Genomic DNA, 25,365 nt, shown 5'->3' on the forward strand with positions numbered 1-25,365 from the left:
AGAGTACTGTGCCTTAGGGCCTTGCAGTCAGGCCCATCTGATGTTGTTATATCCACTCTTAATGTGATATCTGGCTATGCTTCTGGATTATAGTGGCTTTTTAGAGCTCTGCTGAAAACAGCTGCCTGCTGTGGGAGAAAACAAAGCAATGAGAGCAGGGACAGCCAAAATATTGTGGCCTTGGCTACTGAAAATGAGATGAAACTCACAATAAAGCTGCAAAAAGGCAATAGGAGCTGCAGATTCTGGCTATATTTCTCTGTTGGTTCACATTAGGCCCCTTTTTAAATATATATTATGCAATTATACCTGTTTTAACTTATAGCTCTTACATCAGAAACAACTTAGCAGATTACATATAAACTCAATCCACAACTATAAAAGACTCATTTATTTTCAAAATACACTCACTGGTCACTACAATGCACAGGTACTGGTTTGGACCCAATTTTTGCTTTCAGAGCCACTTTAATTGGGGTGATCTCAGGTTTCACGACATCCTGAGGTGCTCTACTGTATTGAGACACTATGATCATAAAAAGAGGGACCTGGTCAGCAACAATACTCATCCCCCACACCGTTACACCACCAGCAGCCTGAATCATTAATAGCAGGCAGGATGGGTCCATGCTCTCATGTTAATAAAGCCAAATTCTGACCCTGCCATCCAAATGTTATAATAGAAATCAATCCTCATCAAACCAGCTGATGTTTTTCCAATCTTCTGTTGTGTAATTTGATCTCATGCGAATTGTAGCTGCAGTTTCCTGTTCGTAGTCACAGGAGCCGCACCTGGTGTGGTCTTCTGCTGCTGTAGCCTTTTCGTCCACAGAGCTGCTGCTCACTGGATATTTTTTGTTTTCAGATCGTTCTCTGTAGACCGTAGAGATGTTTATGTCAGAAAACCACAGTTTTTTGAACACTCAGACTACTCCATCAGGCATCAACAATCATGCCACTTTCAAAGTCACTTAGATCACCTTTCTTCCTCATTCTGATGCTTGGTTTGAATTTCACAAGGCTGTCTTGACCGTACTTAAATGCACCGAATTGCTGCTATTTTAAGACAAATAGAAATTTCAGTGTGTATCATAGATTAGAAACAAAAAAACACTTTCCTCACATTTACGGTTTTTTCCTCCATTTTATTTACTTATTTATTTATTTATTTTTATCAGGCTCCCTAATTTGTATCTACGTATCTATTCCTTTGAGAAACTGTTGTCCAATCAGGGATGAGTGCCATCCTTTCATAGACTGTGCCTCCCTCAGAAATGTGTTTTTCTCTTCCTAATTAGATGCACTGCTGAGGAATCAAGCTGTCCACCTGGGGAGAGGGAGACAGCAGCTGGAGTCATAAATTACCAGCCTAAGATAGAGGCAACACCTCCCTTGCCCACCCACTTACTGCTTGAACAATAACCACCAAGCAGCAGCAGCAAAGAGGGAAATCAACAGCTAATGACATAGAATTACACCGTACTTACAGTGCATGTAACATTTTACATGTATAATATGAAAAAAAGCACTCATATGAGAGCTCTGCTCAGAAGATTTTACGCCAATTAGCTATTCTGGATTTCTGGCAGATAACACGACCCCCCCCCCCCCACACACACACACACACAGCAAAAAACAATTTAACATCGACTAAATAGACTTAGAGGAACACTTTACTTCTTTACTTTTCTACCAGCAGACAGTTTGCTCAAAACCATTTGCTTGACCTCAACAAGATCAGCACATCTTTACTCTAATGCAAACACGAATTAACTCATTTTGTTCATTCAAAATTAAATTTATATTCAGAACCAAAGATTGACCATCATAATAGACATCCAGTCAAAATGTGGGGAAAGAACAATGAACAATGAATTTTCTCTAAATTCCAGCCATAGCTGTATAAACATATAATCTATATGAATAAGTGGAGGACAACAAACTAAAACTATGTGGTCAAAAGGCTTTCTGTCCTTAAATGAGAAGTGATCAAGTGAACGTGATCAGGACAATCAGGGGTGACAGAAGTGAAATAGGGAAAAAATGTGAAGAAATTCAGAACAAGCTAAGAAACTATGGATCTTCTGTACAACTAGTGCTGCCCCCCACAAATGCTGCTGTGATTACTGGTTTTCTTTTAGTGCCAGTGAAAGCCAATGCTTAGGTTTAGAAAGAGATAGTTTGGCTTAGATGCCAATGTGTTGGCATGTAAAGTCAAGGGGTCGTTGACAAGGATCCATATATTATGAACTGGGAATGAGAGACCCTTCCTACTGTTACTGCCAGCTGTACTTGATACGGAGTGGAACTATTTCTTTAACATGGCTAAATTAAATATGGGTAACATCTATTTAGTTTGTTGGCTCTTTAGTTTGTTAATATGTGTTCATAAGTCTTGGACAGATCTGTAATACATTGTCAAATGATGACGTTGGCACAGTAAAAAAAAAAAGTCAACATATTCACTGCTGAAAATATAAAACTGAGCCAAAATAAATACTAAAAGTTTCCCCTTTTATATTAAGAAATGACAGCTTTTCATTTCCGACATAAACAAATTAACTCTCGGTGCATAATGAGGTCAGAGCTCAGTGTGGTCAAGAGGTAATACTGCTCAGACTGTTTTTAATTTGCTCATCAGGGTGAGGAGAGAGGTGTGCAGATGCTTTACCCGCTCTAATAAGAGATCAGGGTGGACTGTAGCTTCAGCGTTGACCTGGAAACCAACCAGAACCAGATGTCTTCATACTATGTCATCACAGAACTGCCAGCTTTTCCCAATTAAAACAGCCTCTCTCTGGTAGCAAGGTGAGCTGCCTTCATGTCTGGCAGTGGTGGGTGGAACGACATCCATCAATGCGTAGAGCTCAGGTCAGCTGCAAACACATTTCTTTTCAGATTCGGACTCCGAATCATTTCTCCCACTAACTGCACACCTCTTTGTAAGCTTTCTGCTCTGCTATTCAAAACGAACTCCTCTCACCTCGGGGCGACAACTCAGGTCTCGCTCAACAGCACAAACCCACTCACCGCCACAATTCTCTAGACGTTCTCCTATCAGCTATAAATCATCATTAGGCTTCCGATAAGGAATGATATTATAAAAGAAAGTGCATTTTCAGAGCACTGTAATGAAGCGAGAGTGGAGCAGTGGGTGGTTTCCCATTACCACCTATATGAGATAATGTATTGGAGACTTGTCAGCTGAGATAGCTGTCCACTCACAAAATAAATGTGATTGATAATCTTAATTATTGCATCAAATTTACTGTAAAGAAAGAGAACAATTTCATATTTGCATTACCTGTTTGTTTTAGAGTTAAACTAACGAATACAGTGGCGATTTAACCTTGAGGCATTGTGAAAATGTGAAAAAACACCATGAGCATTCAACAAATACAAAATGCAGATGAGCTGAGTGCCCACAGAATGATAGTACTGCCTTCTCAGGGGGGAGTCCGGTGTACTGAATATCATTATACCCTTGCAGAGGGAGCCTTATTTACTGTTTGCTTCATGCTGGAACAGCCTGTTCCTCATAAAAATGCATTTCCATTACAGACAAAAACAACTCGAAATTGAAACTGTCAGGGGTATTTTGCTGATTTTATTTGATTCTATATGGCAGCACAAAATACAAAGACTGAGAAGATAAATAACCCAGTCTACAACTAATAAAACTAGCGCCTGTGCAGTTTAACTGCCTGGACACTAAAGTGACAACTGCCTAACCTAGAGAAAAAGGCTCGGGCAACCCGACATTCCTTTATATTTTATTTCCAAGGAGTTTGACATAATAACGTCATTTTGTCGTAGGACTGCGCTCTCAGTCATTTTACTCATTTTCATTGCATTTCTTGAACCTGACCATTTTCATATGAATGTTTAATAATCCACTTAACATTCACCTGCTATTCATTAAAAAAGCACACATACACATAACAGATAAGCAGCCTTATCCCGTTCCTTAATTGATGCATCTACTGTTCACTTACGTGCTGTTCACAAAAAACATTTTAAAATAAGAAGCCTTAAAAGGGTTCAAGCAGACCTTTTTAAGGAAGTGAGAAAAACCTGGTGTGTGCCAAATTACACAAGAACTAGAGTCAAAATCAACAGCAACAGGTTTGATGGAGAGAAGAATACAAAATGTAAATTTTTAAAATTGAAATCATTATATATGTATGGATATTTGGGTCTGTTTGAGGCTGCATTTTACCCAGTGACGTTGGGGATGTTGTCAGAATTGATGGAACTGGGGGAATTAGGAACGCAGAAACCATCTGGAAAGAATCTGGTTTGGCAATGGCTGTATTTGTCAGCATGACAAAGATCCAAAATGCACTGTCAATGCAATACAAACATAGAAAAACATCATCTTGATGGAACAAAAGGCAGCCAAAATCCAAAGAAGAGCTCTGATTGTCCTTAAAGAAGCCTGGAGAACTTGAAGACTGCTTAAAGAAATTAAAAGAAAACTTTGGCTGTGTTGAAGAATACAGGTGGTCATATCAAACACTGACTTTCAAGCTCATTATAATACTTTTATACTGTATTTCCATCCATATATGTGCATGTTTCCCAGCAAAATATGAAGAAATGAGGAGTGACTCAAGACTTTTGCACATTACTGCACTTCACACCATAATTAGAGGCTAAACTGGCTCATTAATTGATAAATCAGCCAGCAGCAACTGTGATGAGCCATTAATAACTAAACCTGTAGCACAATAATAACAATAAACCTTAACAGTCTTATGAATAATATATAAATAAATCTGATTCATTTATATATTATTCATTTATAAATATATAAGCGAGGCTCAGACAAAGTAATTTCCAGCCACACTTTTATATGTTGTTCTCGAGGACGCGGACAAACAACATTATATTTATGACCAGGGTTGAAAAATGCATCTCTAAAACTGCTCATATTTATAACTCTCTCTTTCAGCCATATCATGGCACATGTGACACCCATTTTGGTGTAACTATTCTGATCTCTTGATGTATACAATAAATCTCACAAGAGAAGTCTGATTTAAAGACACTCTGATCCAAATAAAAAGGCTGCTGCATTTCTGAGTGCTTTCAGCAGCCATAAATTATTTCAGTGGTGAGAATCAGTGTCTGGTTTGCGTGTGCCGTTTAGCATCGAACTGAAAAGTCCACAGTTGTCGACTTGACCAGCCTGTCATGCAGTAACAGGCTTTGGAGATTTCAAATAAATCAAAGTAGGTGGTAGTTTTCACGTAGTGCTTGGATAATCATTCCCACACTGACAGCTGCTTTGTCTGCTGCTTTCTCTGCAGTGCACTCTAAATGTATTTACTATACACCTTAGGTTACCTCTACAGTGATCTGGGGCTGGTCTAATCTCTGGGACTGAGAAGAGAGAAAATATAGAGGGGAGGAGATGATCAAGGGGAGGAAGGTGAGCAGTGAGTTTAAAGAGGAGCACTGGAAGGATAGAAAAGCTGTCAGGTGAAGAAAGGACAGAGGGAGGGTGGGGGGGCTGCAATATTGAGAAAAGGAGATTAGAGACAGCACAGGGGAGGGAGAACAGAACAGCAGGAGAGAGCATGGGAGTACAGTAGGAGTGAGGAGAGGAAGACAGAGCCCGCCACAGGGAAGCACTATCCTATGAGTCATTCACAAATAGCTGGATCAGAGCCTGTGCAAGCCTGAGACTCCCTACTATGGTCTGGGGGATTTTAACAAAGAGAGATTGATCACTGACTTCTCTCTGGAAGAAAAAAAAAAGAAATAAAGAGAATAAAGTCTCTCTTAGTAAAGCCAAGGCTGTCTCATTGAGGCTCTTTTAAAGTGAAATATTGCAATGAGCGAATCAGTCCATGCACTGCAGTGCAGCGGTTTTTGATGACGCTCAGAAGCTCGCATGCTGATAACCCTGAACAATATTTAATGATTTTGTTTTGCACAAGTGGCACAGCATGGCTTCTTTTTAAAATGTTGAAAAACTCATAATTTTAATGAACATTTGACTGGAAAAGAGAATCGTAAGACTACAGTTCTCAAAATAATTGCCTTTATTTCTGTTTGCGTTTGGAAGCTTTTTACCTCTCCTCCCCAAATCCTTCTTTTCTGCCATTCTCTCCAGTCAACAAAGATGTTTTGCAACCACAGGGCTCAATCTCATCCCTCTTACTCCCGCACATCCTTGTGTGTTCACCCCCTCCGAACACGCTCAGACACATGCACTGCCATACCACCGCATGCAGAAACACTGGCACAGGCAACAGAAATAGCAGTAGACTGTGAGCAAAAAGATAACAGCCTCTGCTGCTGTGTGGGTGTGACACAGCTCTGCTTCATCATTCCAACTCTCTGCGACAGTCAGGGAAAAAGGGACTGAGAGAAATCACTATAAAGTGCAGAAACCAGTGGCTTTCTTATTTACTGTCTTGCTCTGCTGAAAGACTTGCAGTACTCTTCTGATGTCACCTATGCTGAGCTCCGAGTCTTTGAAGAGCTCCGGAAAACTGACAGATTCAGCATTTGAGACATTAAAGTGGAAATGAAATAAGGGCTAAAAATTTTTTCCTGAGGAGTCAGTTAAAAGGCCATCCTGTTGCTCAGTGGTTTTGCCTGGAGGAAAGTCCTGTGTCAAGTCAAGCGGTCTGTCAAGCTGATAGGTTTGGTTTTACTTTTCTCTCCTCTGCTTCAGACATGAGCAGTCAAGTTGTAATGCTTGAGTGGGGAAGAGGGCTCTCTCTGCATCATGGATGAACGCTTCTTTAAACCCACCAAAACCCAGTTTTGTGGAAAATGCATTCCTTTTCATGTTAGCAATATTTTCTACTTCCATAAAAACAAGATAAGGAAAAAAACTGCCTCCGATTATAAAAATTTAAGGTTCATTTTCTATTCGGGGAAGACTGAGAGGGCTGGATTCCACTGGGTGCTGTCCGTGGTGCTGAAAAGCAGCCACATACATAATGAGGTTGTCTAAGACTGTGATTTGCAACCAGAGTTATTTCTGCAGATGCCAAAAATATATCCACAGTGTGTGAGTACTATTTAGTGAGCAGACATAAAAAACAAAACAACAACAAAAATCAGCTGAAAGTAATGAATAACCTGCCTAAAATTGAGAAATGATTGAATATGCAGTTCAGCTAGTTAGGCTAAATGGAAAATTTCACAAGATCCACGCATATTTAATAACAAGCAATAAATAAGATCCACAACAGGTGGAAGAAGAGGTGCTAGATGTCAACTGAGAGGTCTAAAGGAGAACATCAGGCAAATCTTTGAAACGACAGCTGCAATCTAGGGCTGGCAGTCAAAACTGGATCTCTCCTGCACCACTTCAGAAGCATTAAAAACAGCTGGATTACCTGTTGGCAAAGATCCCAGTAAAGCTCAGAAACTTTGGTGAACCTGGAAGCCCACACACACACACACACACACACACACACACACACACACACACACACACACACACACACACACACACACAGCAAAACAATGTTAACACTCCTGTCTTGTTCAAAGATTTCCCTCTACAACTGCAGCAGAGAGTCTGCAGGCAACAGTCTGTGATTCCTGTGATTTAGTGCTTTGATACTTAAAAACCAAAGTTGGGTGTACTAGCCGTCATGTACATTAACTTTTTTTATTTGTGGGTCCTGAGGGTAAGTGGATTTTAGTGCCTAGTAAGAGTTGAAGAATGTACAAAGAGCGCTTGCTTGAGCTGAGCTATAAATTACACAGCTGGATCATTCTTCTTTTCAGCACACAGAGAAATGTTAAATACTCAAAGCCACATTGTGATTCTAGGTGAATGACCTGGATCAGCAATTATTTCTGTATGTAAAAGAGACTATAGAGACTATGAACTAACCAGAGACGGTGCTAATCAGATTATTACTCTTAGTAAAATCATTGATTTGAAGGTGGGGCTGAGTGAATTGTAGAGGCCATGTCATTCTATTTTACTTGTGGTAAGAGAGCTTGGCCTTGCAGGTGGCAGTGTCTTCATGCTTTCCACTTTGAAGTAATGGTGTGTGTGAGGAATCCATTACTTTAGCTCTAATGCCCTGCTGCGATGTTTGTGGGGGTACGTGACACTCCATTTCCTTTCATTTCCTGGCTTCACTGCCAGAGGTTCAGATTCACAGTGTAAAAAAAAGTTAAAAATAAAGACAAAAAAACCCTGCTCCCTTCTTCTCCCTGGCCCAAATTATTGTTAGGATTTTAGTCACGAACATGTTTTTTTTTCTATTTTGATAATACCAGCACACAGTCTTAAAATAGCATTGGTGCTGCAAGTGAGAGAAAAACAGGTTCACGTTAAATATGCAGGAATCTTAATGCAAATTGAGCATCTTGTGTTGTCTTGTCCTGATTGCATTTCAACCAATCTTAGGAGGACACAACTCTGCCCCCCTTACTGCCATGAAAGACTGCAAATGGCTACAAGCCAAGGCACTATAAGAGCTCGACAAAACAATGTGTTTCTCTCTGAATTTCTGGGAGTCCCCACGGGGCAGGTTGCATCCTGGTTATCCACAGAAAATGGAGCAACTCATTCACTGGTGCTGTGTTCCTCCTCTGTCAGCGGTGTAGCCAGCACTGATGGTGAGCTCTGTGTACATTTACTTAACTGCTGTCCCACACTATGAATTTAAGGTTGATCATATACCTCGACAGAAAATAATTATTATACCTCTTTATTAAATTAAACTGATGTGAGTACTGTGACATGAAGACATTAAAAATTTAAATGATTATTTTGATTTTGACATATAATTCTGATTTTTTAAACTAACAAATCAGTTTATTTTGAAATCAACCAGGAGATTATCGTATGTAAAAAAAATAACCAGATTAGTTGCCGTGTTGAAAACAATTATGATAACCCAATGATGCAGAACAGCCCAGAGTGTTAGCATTTGAATAGCTGCAATCTTTGTTCTTCTTTCTTAACACGTTGCCACACTGAATTTGAAACCAAACAAAAGACACTACACTAAAGTGAAAAATGTCAGGTTTTACATAAACAGATTTTACACCAGTATAGGAGGAACACACGGTGCCTTTTAACACAGCAAGCCACTGGTTAGAGGTGCGGTAGTAACTGGAGAAATATTTTTTGTCAAAGAAAATTATTAAATGCAAAATTCTGTGGGAAACATGTAGAGTCTGGGCTTTAAAAAATAGTATTAAATTGGCAGCGCAACACCAAGTTAAATTTATATGTTTTCCTCTGCCCCGCAGTGCTATTTTCCCATCTAAATTATTTTGATGTGAGTTTCCAAAAATCCATTTGGTTATTAAAACAAATACATCCACCAACATGGTTGTGAGCAGCTTCATGCAGGAAAGTACGTTGTCCGCCCTTATCACTTTAGGAGGAAACAAAACTTTGACAGATTGACAGGAGGCAAAAGTCAATGGCATCCCACTTGGCTGAGCTGTAATGTTAGTTAACTGCATGTGATGCATTTTCATACCTGAAAAGATTCACAAGATGACTTTTTTTCTTTTAAATTATTGTTAAAAATGGTAACTTTTTGGTTCTTTGAGCAAATGGCATCTAGTTCATTGCATTGAAGAGAGGGCACGCATTCTGCTTTTGGCTCCTCCTTTTAAGGGTAGGGTATCACAGTAGATCATCAGTTTTTATGCCAGATGCCCCTCCTGAAATAGCCTTGCTCATTTATCTTGAATAAGAAAGGGCACTGAGAGTGCACTGTTTTGTGACCCCTTGAGACTAGGTTACAAACATTTCTGCAGATGATGTCACCAAAACAGGGAAACTTACTGCAAAACAATGTAAACATTTAGAGGAAAGACATGCAAATTTAGCTTTTTGGGGAGTACAGGACCTTTAAATATGATAGTAATCCAAGTGGAGAGAATTTTTATACTGCTGTATTAATACTTTTACTTAAATAAAGGATGTGCACAATCAGCTAGCACACAGTAAGGCCGGAGCGGCCCTCCCTCCTCCACACATGCTGCTAAACACCATGCAGGAGCTGGTCATTCATCCTTTTTGAGCACATGAGGAGACTCCTGTTGGCTGCTCATGTCAGCCTGACAACCCGCTGATGGTGACTTTACGATGTCACAGTGTGACACCTCAGAGATTTCTGAACTTCACACAGAGACGACATTTCACAAGGCACTTTTTTTTCAAAGTCCAGCCTAATGGGACGTGTTAGTGTCACAGCCAACAACAACAAGAAAAAAGAAATGTTGATATAGCTGGATAGGATGCACTTTTTTTTAGCTATTGCACTGCTCATTGTGCTGTGCTGCAGAGTTTCAAGAACACTGCATCCCACTTTTTATTTTGAGTTTTCGCTCCTTTTCTGTGTTCTTTGGCAGTTTTATATGCAGTCATGTAAATATTACTGTGGTTTCAGTTTAACACAAACCAGCCTCTTGGAGAGTGGATTTTGATTCAGCTGAAGTTTCTTTAGTCGATGCCCTCCCTGTGTTATAGAGAAACAACAACAACAACAACAAAAAAAACAGATAGGCCTCCAAGACACCATTGTGTTTGGTACTTAAAAGGAAGGACATCTAGTCCTTCTCTGCAGTCAGTGCAGTGTGCAAGCTTCTCTGTATGAATATGGAAAGGACTGAAACTAGTCAAGATTTGGCTTTCACAATAAGAGCGCTGCAGGAATCTGGTATTTTTTAGAGAAATGGTCTGAATGCCAACTGCAGTGAAATATTTTTTGTGACTATCAAACTTAATGCTCATTAATATAAAACAGAGAGTGAAAATTGGGATTTTGCTCAAAAACACAATTCTATTCATTTTAATATATAAATTAAAAAAAACCTTCATACCACATTTAAATGACAGGCAAGACATAAAGTAAAAACAGCTGTTTTTTGTTTTTTTTAACAAACTACTGCCATCTTAGGGAAGAATAAGAGCACTGCAGCAAGAAACAGCTGGGGAATATTTAGCCCACATTTACACATAATGCTGAAAATCTTTGTGCTACAGTTTGTGTAGTAAGTTATCTTAAAAAGTGCAAATTAACATGTGCTCAGTGAATAACAACTTTAAATAATTTTGATATTAACAAATAGATTTATGTTAGACAACAGATCTGTATGACAACAGATGACAAAAATTATGTTGAATCAACAGAAATGGAATCTTGTGTAAATATTTTATTTTTATTATTTTGTGGCTTTATTAGCAAAAATTAAGTGAGGAGGAAATTATGACATTCACAAAAAAATCAAATAAATTCGTTTTTCTCCCGATGTAGTTACATCCATAACTGGAGTTCCTTTGACTTTATTTCACAAGAAAACAATCTCTCTAAAGATAAATGCTTTCCTTTATCAAACATGTGGTTTTAATACATGTTTTTTTTTTTTGCATGAGCCCCAAAGGTTGATTCTGTTCATGTGGATGTAGTGTTTTCAGTGGGAGAAATGTTTTGTCACCCATGCAAGTGACTTCTTCAGTCTCAGCGCACTGCAGGTGCCGTATAAACCGTTCATTGCATAATGACAAACTAGCCCACTCAATGAACAGTGAGCTGTGAGGTCAGTTCTTCCATCATTAGTATGCAAATTGCCATGACCACTGATCAAACAATCACTGACAAGTTAGCTCTTCTGTGTTGTGCCATCCGCTTCGCCAGAGGTTGTTTGGTTTCCCCTTTGTATAACTCATGGAAATCCTCCTGGCTCCAGCGTACGCTACATTGCTCCGTTTGCGTCAGGGGACCCGGTCTTTGGGGTGGACCAGCTTTTGGCGCAGAGTGTTTTAAGGTTTAAAAACTATGGAGACGCTGTGTTTAGAAAAAATGCACCTCCTGTCACATGAGGGATCACTAAGGGTTTTTGCTTAGGCAGCGGTTGTCCTTCTCTCCTGGATCAGCTGGAGAGATCCAGGGATTTAGAATTTATTGAACTGATTATTCTGGCAGGACATTTTGGTCCACAAAGATGACATTTTATTGAACCTTGTGTTGCTTTTTCACAGCTTTTGTATTGCTAAAATGTTACTGTTTGCTTATCACTCAGGCAGGCTGATTGATCAGAATCAGATTTGACCTTTAACATTGCAACTTATGTTCAGAAAACACATGGTGCACGGTACAGCCAAATTTTGAACCAGAGAAAGCCTTTTAAGCCTTTATGGTTCAAAGTTTCTGCCTAAAACACAAACCATATTATATTTACTATTTAAGCTCAAGAGATTCATCATTTCTGTTCTCTTAAAGGTTGCTTCACTGTCAGAGTGGGCTGTTAAACGGTCACAGGAGGTGACTGTAACATACACAGCTTGTTTATTGTTGCAAATAGTGCTGCTAACTTGCTTTGTTAATTGAGTTGATCATTTTCTAAAGTGTTGGGGTGAAAATGGACTCCTTATGTCACCTGATAGGACGTTAAATTAAACCTAAAACAGAAGCTTAAATAAAAAAAAATGAATCTGGTACCAAATTCTCTCACATGTAATTCTAATCCTGAGACTTAAAACTAATTTTCCCAGCAAAATCCACAAACTGTACAGATTGAATAAAGATTTGGTTGTGCTACCAAAAACATTAAAAAAAACAAAACAGTAACTAACACATGTTCACATTTAGAAAAAATGTTTATTCACATGGATGTTAAGTTACATCACGCAGCATCAGTGGTATCCACGAGCAATAATTACGGTAAACTAAATTGTTTAGTTTAATTATTGTTTAAACTAAAAAGGAACAAAAAGTGCTCAGTAAGCAATAACATGTGGCTGATATCTTAATATACAAACAAGGACACAGGAGTGAAACTAAACTATAAACAGTGGTGTTTACAGAGAAACTGAGAATCATCACTATTCTCAAAAATGGCCCATGGTGCAGTGCGGTTTCTTAACACGTATCCCCATAGTTTGGTATAGCTGAAGCACGTACACCCAAAGTGTGAAAACGACCAACACATAATACTGAGAATGTGCCTCAGCTTTGTCCATACAAAAAGTCACTGATTAGTTTTCCCCGACCAACAAACGGATAAAACGTCTTCCAAATGAGAAATAATTATTTTCTGTCGATCTTACACAGAAAAATGCAAACGTGAGGGCAAAGCTTAAAGAAACAAAAAACAAAAACCATCACTTAACTGTTCCTGCTCAATAACCAATAACGTCCAGGCCACACCAACAACAACAAAAAAAGAAAAAATAGAAATAGCACAAGGAATTAAAGCGTAGGAACAAGTAGGATAACTGCTTTAAAGTGCTTATGACGACACAAAAACACAAAAAGGCCTCTAAAAGAAGGCAAAAACTTCAACCTCAAAATCACCACAAACAAAAATCAGTCTGAGAGGTCATTGTCTTTTGAATACTGTAAAGGTGAAGGGGTAAACTGCTGCACAAAACCTTTCTGCAGGAGGCCGCAGCTCTTAAAGTCCTCCTCTGAGAAGGGGAGGTTCTTTAAAAGTCTGTTTTCAAGCTCCTCTATATACGCATAGTTCAGCAAAGCCAGTGGGCTGGATGAAGCACAGGAATCATTATCAGCGCTGTTCTGAAATAATGTCACGCTGTCGTTCTGATCAATCCCGCAGTGCTGACTCATGGTATTCTCAATTGGCAATGTGTGGTTGTTCTCACACTCACTGTGCTGGTTATTGATTATTTTGGCACTTGTTTCTAAAGACAACGTTGTGGTCACACTGGGCTTCAAGCAGGCATTGGTGTTTGCCAGAATCTCCACTGGAGAGAAGTGGCTCGGTGTGATTTCGCTCAGTGGCGTTGACCCTTCCCTCGCTCTTTCTTCTGTGACTGTCTGGACGATGTTGAGGTTCCACACATCTCCAGCCCCTCTTCCATGTCTGCTGGGGGTGAGCTCTTTGCTCAGGTCCAGGAGAATACAGTCAGAGTCCTTTTCACTACTTTCTGTTTCTGTCTCTTCCCCAGATCCATCCTGCTCCACACACTCTGCCTCCCAGGCTTCTTCACATGACTTCCCAGATCCCCTTACAGGAGACTCAAATACCACTCCTTTAGGAACAAGAGGATGGAAGTGTTTGCGGCGAAGGCTAGTGTATGCTGATGAGCAGAGTTGCCTCTCTGGCTCTCTCGACATGTAGTGTCGGACTGACTCTGGTACCAGGATTTCATGGCGTTTTTTGTGAGGGAGTAAGGCAGAAAGACTTCCAGGTACACATTTTCCTACAATGGGTATAAGGCAGGTAGGTTTAAGTGCTGAGACAAAATCCTCCAGCTCTTGGTAGGAGGAGTGATCTGAATAGGGTACTACATGGACATAAGGGTGGAAAGAGATCAGCGGCCTGCTGGTGGGCAAGATGGCCAAAGTTGGTTGTTCTTTGTTCCACTGGTGCAAAGCAGAGGCACAAATCTCTGACTGGTCCACAGCTCTGATACGGCCGGCCCCTGGCTCAGTAGTGAAGACATCAGGCAGCTCCAGAGCTTTAAGGGTCTCCATTCTCTCAAAGCTCACCTCAATCCAGGTTTTAAATTCCATCGCCAGCTCCAATAGCAGGGACTCTTTACCTAAGGAATAAAGGCCTGCAAGATGGAATAAAGCAACAAGAAGACTTTAGACCTGCAATAACTGACCTTTTTTTAGCTACTGAGAATCAGCAGGAACAAGCTGTGAACACAAGAATGACAAATCATCACCTTCTAAGCTGAGGATGTGAATTAATAGCTTTGAAAGTGAGACAACGTGTTTATCAGAAATCTGAGGAAGAGCTTTGTGTTCAAAATATCGCACAGCTACAAAAAAAAATAAATTTAAAAAATCTTTCTTTTCAATCCCAACATTGATACTGATATTGCTGTTTTTGTTAATTTTACATGTACTGTTGTCAGACACACCCTTTGGCAAAGAGTGCAATGCGACTCCTGTGTATGTAACATCAGCTTTTGTCCCCTAATGGTGGTGGTGAGGCTAAGGTTCCTATTAGTGCTGTCAGCGTTAACACCACAACCGCATTAACGCGGCAAATCCTCGTTAGAGAGTTAACATGGATCGGCCAAGCGAGGGCTGCACGTATGTTGATGCCGTGCAGCCCTCGCTTGGCCGATCCATGTTAACTCTCTAACGGGGATTTGCCGCGTTAATGCGGTTGTGGTGTTAACGTCGTATTAACAAGATTAACGCTGACAGCACTAACTCCTATTAATCTTTGGCAGCATATACACCCAATAAAAAAAAAAAAAATACAAAAAAAGCCATTTATGCATGGTCACAATACAGTAACTGACAGGGCTGCAGCAAGCTGTTTAAACTGACCTATGATAACATTGTGGCTGGGGTGGCTGCGAATAATCTCCTTAATCTGTTGAGTGGCTCGCTGTCTTGATGGCAGGGTACGGTTGGGGTCACAGTTAGTGTTGTCCAGGTACAGCACATCTATAGTGGCGTAGGTCCGTAAGCATGGCTCACGCAGCATTGAAGGAGTGTATCTAAAGTCGCCTGAAATAAATCGGCGCGGAATGTTAATTTACGTGATACCAAAAACTTTAGAAATTAAATCCAACAGGACACAACTTGAGAAATTGCATTTTTCTATGTCTGAGAAGCTTCAGAGAAACAGACCAGTGTATAGAATGGAGCCAAAGTAGCCTTCGAATAGAAACATGACAGCCCCTGGACAGTGGTTGGCATCTATTAGTGTGACCGTGAGCCTCTCCTTGCCAATATCATCCAGTGGGAGTAGGTATGGCTCACCCACTTCTAAAGGATGGATCCACTGTTCTTTCACCTAAGCAGACATGGAAACATTCAGAGGAACACCAAAAAACATCAAAACCTTACAAAAGACTTTGGTGCAACAGAATATCTACTACTCCAGATCACGGTCAGGTTTAGTCTGAAACACGTTTAAGGTTGATAAAAGATCAAAGTTTGGAAACTATAGAAATAACACACCACTGTTATTGTATATTTTGTATAGGGTTGACATGTGCACTCAGATCAGAGATGCTTGTGTTTATAACCTGGCAGTATTGAATGTTTATGTGAGTTACTGTTGCCTCCTATGAGTGTGAAACAGCCTGGCCAGTCTCCTCTGACATCAGCAAGGCATTTTTGCCCAGAGAACTGCCGCTCACTTAATGTTTTCTATAAGTGTTTATAATATAGCTGTCCACTGCAGGGTTGAGGGTTTGACACTTCATCTGTCAAAGTGTCCTTGGTACAGAACATCTGCCATTTTACCCGCTGCTTCTGTGTCGGGCTCTACAGTAGCCAAACACATTTGTTACTGTTCTTTCTGTTCCAAAACTCCAGCTTCTTGGCTATAGAAAATCATGTAGCTGGATAATCATTAATTATACCTGTGCTGTGCGAGCCCAGGTGTAGCCAATAGCTCTAATGAGCTCTAATTCAATAATTAAATGTTTTAGATCCCGTGCAGCACTGCTTCTACACTCAAACATGCATTTGTTTCTTTATTTTTAATGACTACACCCTCCCTTACCTGCAGCTTGAGTTTCAACAATGTGGCGGTTGTAGGTGAGCAGTAGATGGGGCGATTGCTCCACGTGGACGTCAAACCTGTCGTGTGGTCGCTGTGCATGTGGGACAGGAAAAACAGCCGGGTACTCGGACACTTCCGCACATGCCAGAAGTCCACGGCCAGCGGCGTGTGGGGAATGACTTTCCCGTTTGCGGGCATTGTTATTGCCACCGCTTGAGGTCATCCAGCTGTGTGGTCAGTCGATAGATGTCACGGGTTTTTCGCCTGTGGCCAGCTGTTAGAGACTAATTAAAGTAATAGTTGGGAGTTTGACGGGCAGTTAAGGTTGTCACAGAGCAAACTGCGTATTAAAATGTCAGCAGAAACACAACAGCGTGTTGACATAAACAAAAAAACAAAACCCTTCACTGGCTTCTGGCTAACGGAATCGCTAAATACAAATTTAACACTCGTTACTAAAGGCTACATACTTTTTTTTTCTCGTATTGACCTCTGAATTAGGTTCAGAAAATCTTCAGCCCAACCTTGAGCACCTTAAACAGCTGGGCGGTCGTTACATTTTCACAGTTGCGGTGCTAACAGCAGCTGTTAAGCCCCGCCATTTCTGTTTTCAATTTAACGCTCAACGCCTCCTTTTCCTTCTTCTTCTTTGTTTTCTTTATTGTAGCGGTCATGCTGCTTATCTACAATACTGCCACCAAAAGGCGGCACTCGGCTGGATCCATATAAAAAAAACTAGAACCCCCCCCCCTCCCCCCCAGCAATAGCAGTCACCTCAATATGCTTTATGATGTAAGGCAAACACTAAAAACTTACAATGTTAAAGAGAAAACCTCATCGAATGGTCCCCTCAGAGCAGCACTTGGCGACAGTGGAAAGGAAAAATAATGAAATTCCTTTTTATAGGAAGAAACCAAGGGTGTAGCAAATCAATTTCAACAATATCCATTTTTAAAACTGTATTTGTAAATCTCTAAAAATATATATTCAATACAGGAGGCTACCAGAAATACACAAAGTAAGTAAACTGTTGTAGTATCCACAAGATGGCGCCAATAGAGCGGAAACAGTCGCTTCATGACAACTTTGCAGGGCATTTATTGTGTTTCTCATATTTTACGAGATTATAAATTGATAGAGAAGAGCGCTTGATTATTTCCGAAATATATTAAAGCTTTAAACAATTCTAGCGAAAAAAAAGAAAAAGAAAAAAGAGAGAGATATACTGAAGACTTTGGTGTTTGGATGATGGATTGATTCCCCTCTGAAACCTTCGAGACTTACTTACTGTATCTAATATATGACTATATATATGTAATACTGATAAAAAATCATCATCCCAATATGCATTATTTGTTATATACATTGAGAAGGGGGTACTACTAAATGGGGTCATTGCTATGGTGATGATAGGAATTCACTGTAGCGCCCCACCCCCCGCACCTCTCCACCCCTTTCCTTTGCACGCTGTTCACTTTTCAGGATAATACCTGGGACTGCTGCGCATTCCTCTCTTATCACGCGGCATGAGTTCTCTTTCCATACAGGAGCGCATTAATCACACGCTGCTTTACAGTTAATTATATCACCCCCAAATGCACGCATGCGCCCACTCTGCAAGGATTCAGTGGAACCCCTGTTACTATTCACTTCACATCTTTGTGATGGTTCCACAGCGGGAAACTGTAACTAATAAAGATTTTGTCCCTGATGTGCAATAGATGTGTTTATTTTGGGGGTAATGCTGCTCTACGTTCACACCTCCAGCTGCAGTGTTAAAACAGTGTCTAGAGACAAGTAAAATATTGATAACAGGACAAATATTTCTCATAGATATTCTAAGAAAAATTATGCAACTGTGCATAAATAAACAGTAACGCACTTCATTATTATTTAGTATATTCTTTCTCAATCAGCAACACACATAATTAAATTCCTTAAATAACGCTAGAACCGCGCATGCACAAAACCACCGTCCCTTGTTGTGATTCTTCAAATATTATAGGAATGTCAGTGCAGGGAGAAGATAAAATCAGCAGCTGTTTACATGTATCAAGCCAAAGGTTGCTGAGGTCAGCAGGAGCTGTCTTTCCTGTCATGGTGTTCTGCAAGAAGAAGAAAAAACCAAGCAAACAAAAAAAACAAAAGTGCTGTCAGACAGTACCAGTGATGCTTCAAAAGCAGATGGCTGCACAGTCTGTGATCTGCCACTGCTGTTTTTAAAAGGAATGCTTTATATCTAACATTCTCTTGCGCTAATTTCAGTGTGCAAATGTCCCCATATCCTTTATTCCTCTCTAGCAAATGCTACTTAGGAAAATGTTACTTAAATTAATACAGATAAAAAGATGTAAACCAACGTGATGTTTTTTGGCAATGACAACGATGATTAAATGAGATTCGGTGGTCCCATAAAAGTTTTTCTCTTAATTCTCTAGTTTTTTTCCTAAATATATAACCATCCCCACGGGAATAAAGACCAGTGTGATCTATTTTTATTACCCCCATTCATCTGAGTCAACAAATTTGTACAGTCAGACTCAGTGGCGATGGCGGCTTATGTCTCTTTCCCTTCTGGGATGATGCAGTGGTGCTGCACACACACTCTTCCTGCTGCAGAGATATTTACAGACATGTGTGATGAGCTAAAAATGTCCCTCGGGGGCTAAGAACAAGTTGCAGGCTAGAAGAAGCTGGTGAGGACACATATCCACATTTTGGCAGCCTCTCTCACTTATTCCATCTGTCTTTCTCTGTTTATCTCTCACCTTCTCCCTCCTCCAGTCTCTGCGCTCTTTGTTTCATTTTCTCTGCTTCAGCCTCTGCCATTCCATCATCCTCAATGGGGTTTCAAGGGTCACACCTTTTATGCTCTCATTGTGTGACATAAAAACAGTGTCATGATACCACAGTACAGTAGCATGATTGCTGTCTAGTCCTCTTTACCCTGTGTGTTGAGCACTACCTTCTTATCCACACTGCTGTATAACACCTATAGAGGTGGAGAAGCTGCACCACCAAAGCACTATTGTTTCTCCCCTCATGTGAATTGATAAGTTCAGTTTATTGGACAGGAGTGAGCTGAGAGGTGTGGCATGTAGTCAGCATGGTGGAAATCACCCACGGACCAGCTAAGGGTGCAGTTTTAGGGCCGTATAATGCACAGCCATGATTCGTAGCTTACTGTCATTGCAATGCTGCATACAGAGAGAAAAATGACTCTAATTTTCATCCCAGAGAGCTCCAAGTGTTTTAAAATTTCTTTTTATATGATGCAGGGATATGAAAAAATCCTCAGCAGTGAAGATTAATATAGGTAACATGCAAGCTGCAGGGCTGAAAACCCTCATTAATTGTCTATCAGGAGAAGCTGGGACATGGTCAATATGTCAGCCATACTAGCATTTAATCAAAACAGCATTTTTTTCCCCTGAAAAGGGAACAAACAGATACGGGGGCTAAAGAAAGAATAAGAATACGAGCCATTTGAAAAATGCACAAGAAACATGCTGTAACGCCAACGTGCTTTTAGACACATTTTATTGTGCACAGCCCCCACATGCACCCGACTAAATACTTGAGAGCGGTTTAAGACGGTGGTGAGATGAGTCAAGCATTGTTTACTACACTGACGCTGCAGTTCCTTCTTTGTGCTGTACTGAATTTGTGTAATGTTGCGTGTAATAGGCTATTTCTCCTTACTATCAGCACATCAAGTGTTCATGCACTGAGCAATAAGCAAAAGATTTAATGATAAAATGAGAGTTTAAAGATTTGGCACAATTTCTGCAGAAGCAGACAGGTTTGTTTGATAGAGAGATCCTCTTGTTGTCCCACAGGAAGACTAACACTGACAACTGACTGTCAGCTCCTCAAAAATACACTGCCAACAAACACATAATTTTTCTCCACAGGATGAAGACGAGTGTGATCATTCAGGAATCTGATTTATATACATAGCATGCAACATGTTCTGCATGACTGGCTTGCTGCTGAGATGACAGATTTTCAATTGCTTCCAAGTCAGCGCTGTTGACTCTACTATTATGCTTCTCATGTAAATTGGGACAAGATTTCATAGATTTCCTGTTTAGGTTAAATTGTCCTGTGGATATCAACAAAAAAAAGGATTTTCTTTTTGGAAGCTCTTTTCCTTCCTGCGTTGGAGAACTATTATTGTAGGTAATTTACTGAAATGGCTTATGCATCAAATGATGGGTGTGAAGCAAATTTGCAGTAAAAGCATAATTTACTCGCAAGGAAAAAAAACAATCGTACACAAGCACAAGAAACCGGATTAAAGTGAGCAGCTTCAGACAAAGGTGAGTTCAGAGACCATCATTCTGAATTAGTTTAATGGACATGAATGTAACTTTACTTTTACTCTTCACAGATGTCTCAGCTTTGCCAGTGGTGCCCTGCACACCAAACCATAATAAAAGACATGATAAATAATTGATCAAAAAGGCCCCAAAGAAACTTCAATCACAGGGCTGCCATATACTTTAGTGAATCAATGTGCAAGACAAATGGTGCGTTTGCTCGTGATTTAGCAAAGTGCTTCCCATGTGCACAATGCATGTATGGCACAGTATAGCACAGAAAGGGCTGAATTTACTTCTCATCCAGCACTGAGCAATGTTTGCAGTAATTCTGTCCAATGGGAATAGACAGAAGTACTCTGTTGTGATTGTTGTGTTTGTGCCTGCAGAACTGGGGTGTTTTGTTGGTTATTTGCTTAGAGAAACTTCAGAGGAACTGGCACTGAGCAGCTGCAGAAAATGGGGTTAACCTTGTTTATACCTATTACTACAGTCAGGCTGGTAAAGCATGCAAACGTCAGAACAATACTTTACCCTGCTGGTAATGAGGCACACACACACACACACACACACACACACACACACACACACACACACACACACACACACAAAATCACAGTGGGCCTGAAGCTCAGTCAAGTGTGTTAAGTTGATGTGAGTATCCCTGTGACAGGAGCTTAGTATACAGTTTACTGAGAGGGGAAAAACACCAGGTTGGTAAAAATCCAGGAGCCAGTGTTTCAGTCTATAAGGCTGTGAGTAACTACTCCTCATTACCTGTCACATTATATCCACTAATTGACGAAACAACCAGTCTAGTAGATAGCCCCATGCACTTTGCAACTACAGATTGATTTGCAGTAAATTAAATAGTTGCAGTACTCTCATGAGACAATCAGAAGACAATCAATACACTGAGTCTGCAATATCAATTTGCTGTATAAAAGCAGGGACACCATCATTTTCATTGCTTATAAAATCCATAAAAATGCATTTTACGGAAAGAATCAACTGTAAAGTCATGTGAAGCTTCATTTTTCACAAGGCCTACCAGGCTCTAGAGACTCATAGCCCCGTATCCATCCTGCCACAAAAACGATGAGCTTGACCTTTGTCTGCAATCGCTTAAATGCAGAGTCAGTAAATTTCAAATATGAGATCAGAACCACTTATTTTGATAGCAGTTTAAGTCTTTTGTCCCCCAGTGGATTAGGCAGCTGAGGGAGTTTGCACAGGAAGACAGAAAAAGAGAACAAGCAAGCAAGGCAGTTATGGATTACATGGGGCTTGGTGTGCTGTGTCTCAGCGAGGCGTTAGATTTGAAAATCGAAATTAAATTGCAAACTCAAGCTGTAAATGTTTTATCAGTTGTCACCACATTAATGCCACAGTTTATTTTGGCTTAGTGGATAAAAGGATGTTTTTTCAGCGATATGAAATGAATGAGGAAAAACTAAAACGATGGCAGATTTTTCAGCACAAAAAGAAAAAAAGAGAATCCTTCCTTTAGTTTACCTTAGCTGGCTTTCTGGCTAACCCACTTCTGTTATGCTCTTGTTATCATTTAGAAAATTGTGGATTTGCACAGAGCAACAGAAAATGGTTGATATTACTTATGCGGCTCCAGTTGGGCTGACATAAAAGAAACTTTTGTGGCATATCTCCCGGTGGTTTTATCCCAGGATGCTTCTGTTTGTGCCTTTTTCTTCTCTCCCACATGCCTTTGTTGTGTTTTCAACAGCAACCCTTTGTTTCTGTTATCAGGCTTCAATTTTCTTCTCAATGTTTTTAGATGGCAGCTCACTTGATATTCTGACATCCCAATATGTAGCACACTATACTTCATCATGATGGTGGTAACCTTACTTGATAAGATGAAAGCTGTGCATTTTGTGCGTCAAATATATACAAAAACAGATTGACACAGTTATATGATGCATAATCATGTGACACGCACCTTTTTTTTGTGTGCAAGATATTGGATTATATTCAAATATTGCTTCTGGATAGAATCAGTCAGTCAATCACTTTGATTGCTTGATCATGCACAGCTTCATAAATGCAATGAAAAAATACTCATCTATGTGTACTTCTTGTGTGGTTTTAGTTTTCAATTTGTGCAGCCCTTCCTAAGTTTAGCAATGCAGCCAAACTGAAAAGCCGACCAATTATGACTCTGGGAGGTGACCGAGTCCAGAAGATTCCCTGAGAGACGGGGGACCCTGCTAGAAGGATGACCATCAATCAGTCCTTTTATAGACCAGCAACATGTAAGCTATTTGGGGCAATGCTCCTACCATGATGTCTGGCAAAAAACAGGCAACCCTTCTGATAATAATAACAGCACGAGGTTATCAAAGTTCTTTTCATTGCCAGAGACAGAAGCACAGATCAAAACTGAGAGATGGGTAAATATAGATGATTCGTCAAGAAAAACTGCTCACACTTCATGCAATATGAGACTACAGCCCAACAGTCAACCAGGTGCCAAAAACAGGACGGGCTATAGGACACGTTCTTGAGTAACCCAGGCAGTGCCCATATTTAAACGCCAAAGAACATCTGAGAAACCTAAAGTAGGATGTTAACAGCCCCTTTCCATTCACTTTTCAAAGTCATAGCATGATCTCTTAGACAATCCAGCTGTGGACTTCTATGAAGTGTTTTAAGGGTCAGAAAACGTTTGTATTTTTTTTCGAGCACTTAATAGTGAATTTTCATAATAAAATCCTTAGTATGGATTTTCAGGATAAAAAAAAAAAAGTCAAGCCAAATATATAAAAATCCAAAGTCTACAAAAACTGAAGGGGAGTGAGAACATGTTTTAATATCGAATTTATTTGCCGGCGATTTTAAAACAGGCAGATGTGAGCACATGGGGGAATAAAAGCCCAGGTAAACATCCTAGAGTGCTTCCACCTTAGAGAGGCGACAAAATTACAAACACTCTCTTATCTTCTGCCCATGAACCAACCAGATGCTAATATGTAATTCTTAAGGATGACCCACTCAGCATCAATTATAGTCACTGCAAAGTAAGGTGAATCACTCTAAGTGCTACGTCGGTAGAGCACTGAGAGAGCTGATACAACAGTTTCAAAGATCATACAAGGAAGTCTTCGTGTGACCTCGGCATATTCAGGGCAGGGAAAATAAATTAGAGTAGACTGCAGATTCCCATGTACCCACTTAATCGTAACAGGATTCATCCTGTTAACCTCAACCTACAGAATTACATAATTTATTTTGTATACTGGTAAAAAACATGCTCTGTATGGAGTGGAAATTTTATGTTCAGTCTCCTATGACTCTGGAGAGATGTGGTAGTTCAACTCTATGGGCATTTTAAAGCTCTTCTTAGTGGTGCTGTCTCTTGGACCGCACTGCATTGAAAAGTGTTTCCAATTTTAATAAACGTTTACTGGCACTGACCAATGCCACATACCACCAAATTTAATTCTCAGCTGGTGTGCAACGCCCGTCTACTGTTCTGTCCTCCTCATCCATAAACAGGGCTGGACGAAACAATAAAAATGTCTTTAAATGCAGTTCAACACGACACCACAGATCCAAATAACTGAGGAGCTGTATTTACTACTTTCAGACAGCAAAACTTGATTAAGAGCTGTAAAAGTATTACAGGTCTGTTGCATTGGATTGCAGTAGGCTGTGAATCAAATGAGCTGGTGAGACAGCTTGCCATTCACATGAACTAAAACTACCAATATGAGTCAAACATGAGATAAATTGCTGTTCCCAACATGATTAAGACAACTGCAGACATTCCCTCTGAAGTCTGAATGCCCACGGCTGCAAATCTACGCAGCAGAGTGGTTTACAATAATGAGGCTTAACAGCAAGTCTTCATTTGTCTTCATTGTCTTCAACACTTGTCTGCTTTAACAGACTTCAAAGGTTGAAAGTAATGTTAAAGCCACAGAGGCATTGCAACAATGAGATAGCATGACAGCAGAGAGCATGGGTTAAAAAGAAGCTGAAACCACACACACTCACATTGCATCTTCAGAGCATTTAATCATCAAGATAAGAAACCGGTGTTTTGCAAGACTACGTCAGAGTTTAGAACTGACAAAAGGCATATATGTGAGGGTTACAACCCTATTCAATCTAGAGTTACATAAAAGACACAAACTGTAAGAATAGGATGATTATAAAGATGAAAGAAACACAGAGATAACATCACAAAAGCAGAAAATTTAAAATGTAGAAAAGAAGGAGGAACTGGAAAACAGAAAGCTGCAAGTTATAAAGTCACCAAAATCATCAAAGCAAACAATTAAAAGACGACATACTTTTCGACATATTTTTAAACAGTCATTAAATTGTCAAATTAATTAATAAATAGCTTTTAAATGTTTTTTTCATGAACACATCACATGCAGATTTTTGATCAACATTGTAGCTGAAATGGTGCGTTTATTGTTCTGATACACACACGCACACACACACAGACACACACACAGACACACACACAGACACACACACAGACACTCAGACACACACATACAGACACACACACAGACACTCTCACACAGACACACACACAGACACACACACACTCTCACACACACTC

At 40.0% G+C, this 25,365-nt stretch overlaps 1 protein-coding gene across 2 annotated transcripts; it reads right to left on the reverse strand.

Moving 5' to 3' along the window:
* Positions 1–12,588: 12,588 nt before the first annotated feature.
* dclre1b (DNA cross-link repair 1B) lies at positions 12,589–17,199 on the reverse strand. Of its 2 annotated transcripts, XM_042228119.1 has the most exons (5): positions 16,920–17,199; positions 16,450–16,733; positions 15,567–15,732; positions 15,261–15,443; positions 12,589–14,530 (listed from the first exon to the last, which is right to left on the reverse strand). In XM_042228119.1, the coding sequence occupies exons 2-5, from the start codon at positions 16,645–16,647 to the stop codon at positions 13,317–13,319; spliced, it is 1,761 nt and encodes a 586-aa protein (XP_042084053.1). In that variant the 5' UTR covers positions 16,648–16,733; positions 16,920–17,199; the 3' UTR covers positions 12,589–13,316. The 2 variants fall into 2 exon arrangements, with proteins under 2 accessions (XP_042084053.1, XP_014195082.1); XM_014339596.2 differs by having other exon boundaries at positions 16,450–17,199.
* Between the last annotated feature and the right edge of the window lie 8,166 nt (positions 17,200–25,365).

The sequence above is a fragment of the Haplochromis burtoni genome, unplaced genomic scaffold, assembly GCF_018398535.1.
Source record: "Haplochromis burtoni strain Fernald_Lab_line unplaced genomic scaffold, NCSU_Asbu1 Contig_9, whole genome shotgun sequence".
Classification (NCBI taxonomy): Eukaryota; Metazoa; Chordata; class Actinopteri; order Cichliformes; family Cichlidae; genus Haplochromis; species Haplochromis burtoni.

Coding starts and splice junctions, on each gene's coding strand:
- dclre1b (XM_042228119.1), bottom strand. CDS start 16,647: ATGCCCGCAAACGGGAAAGTCATTCCCCACACGCCGCTGGCCGTGGAC. Junction 15,444..15,566: donor TGGCTCCATTCTATACACTG/GTCTGTTTCTCT, acceptor GATTTATTTCAG/GCGACTTTAGATACACTCCT. Junction 14,531..15,260: donor CAGCCACAATGTTATCATAG/GTCAGTTTAAAC, acceptor TCCATCTTGCAG/GCCTTTATTCCTTAGGTAAA.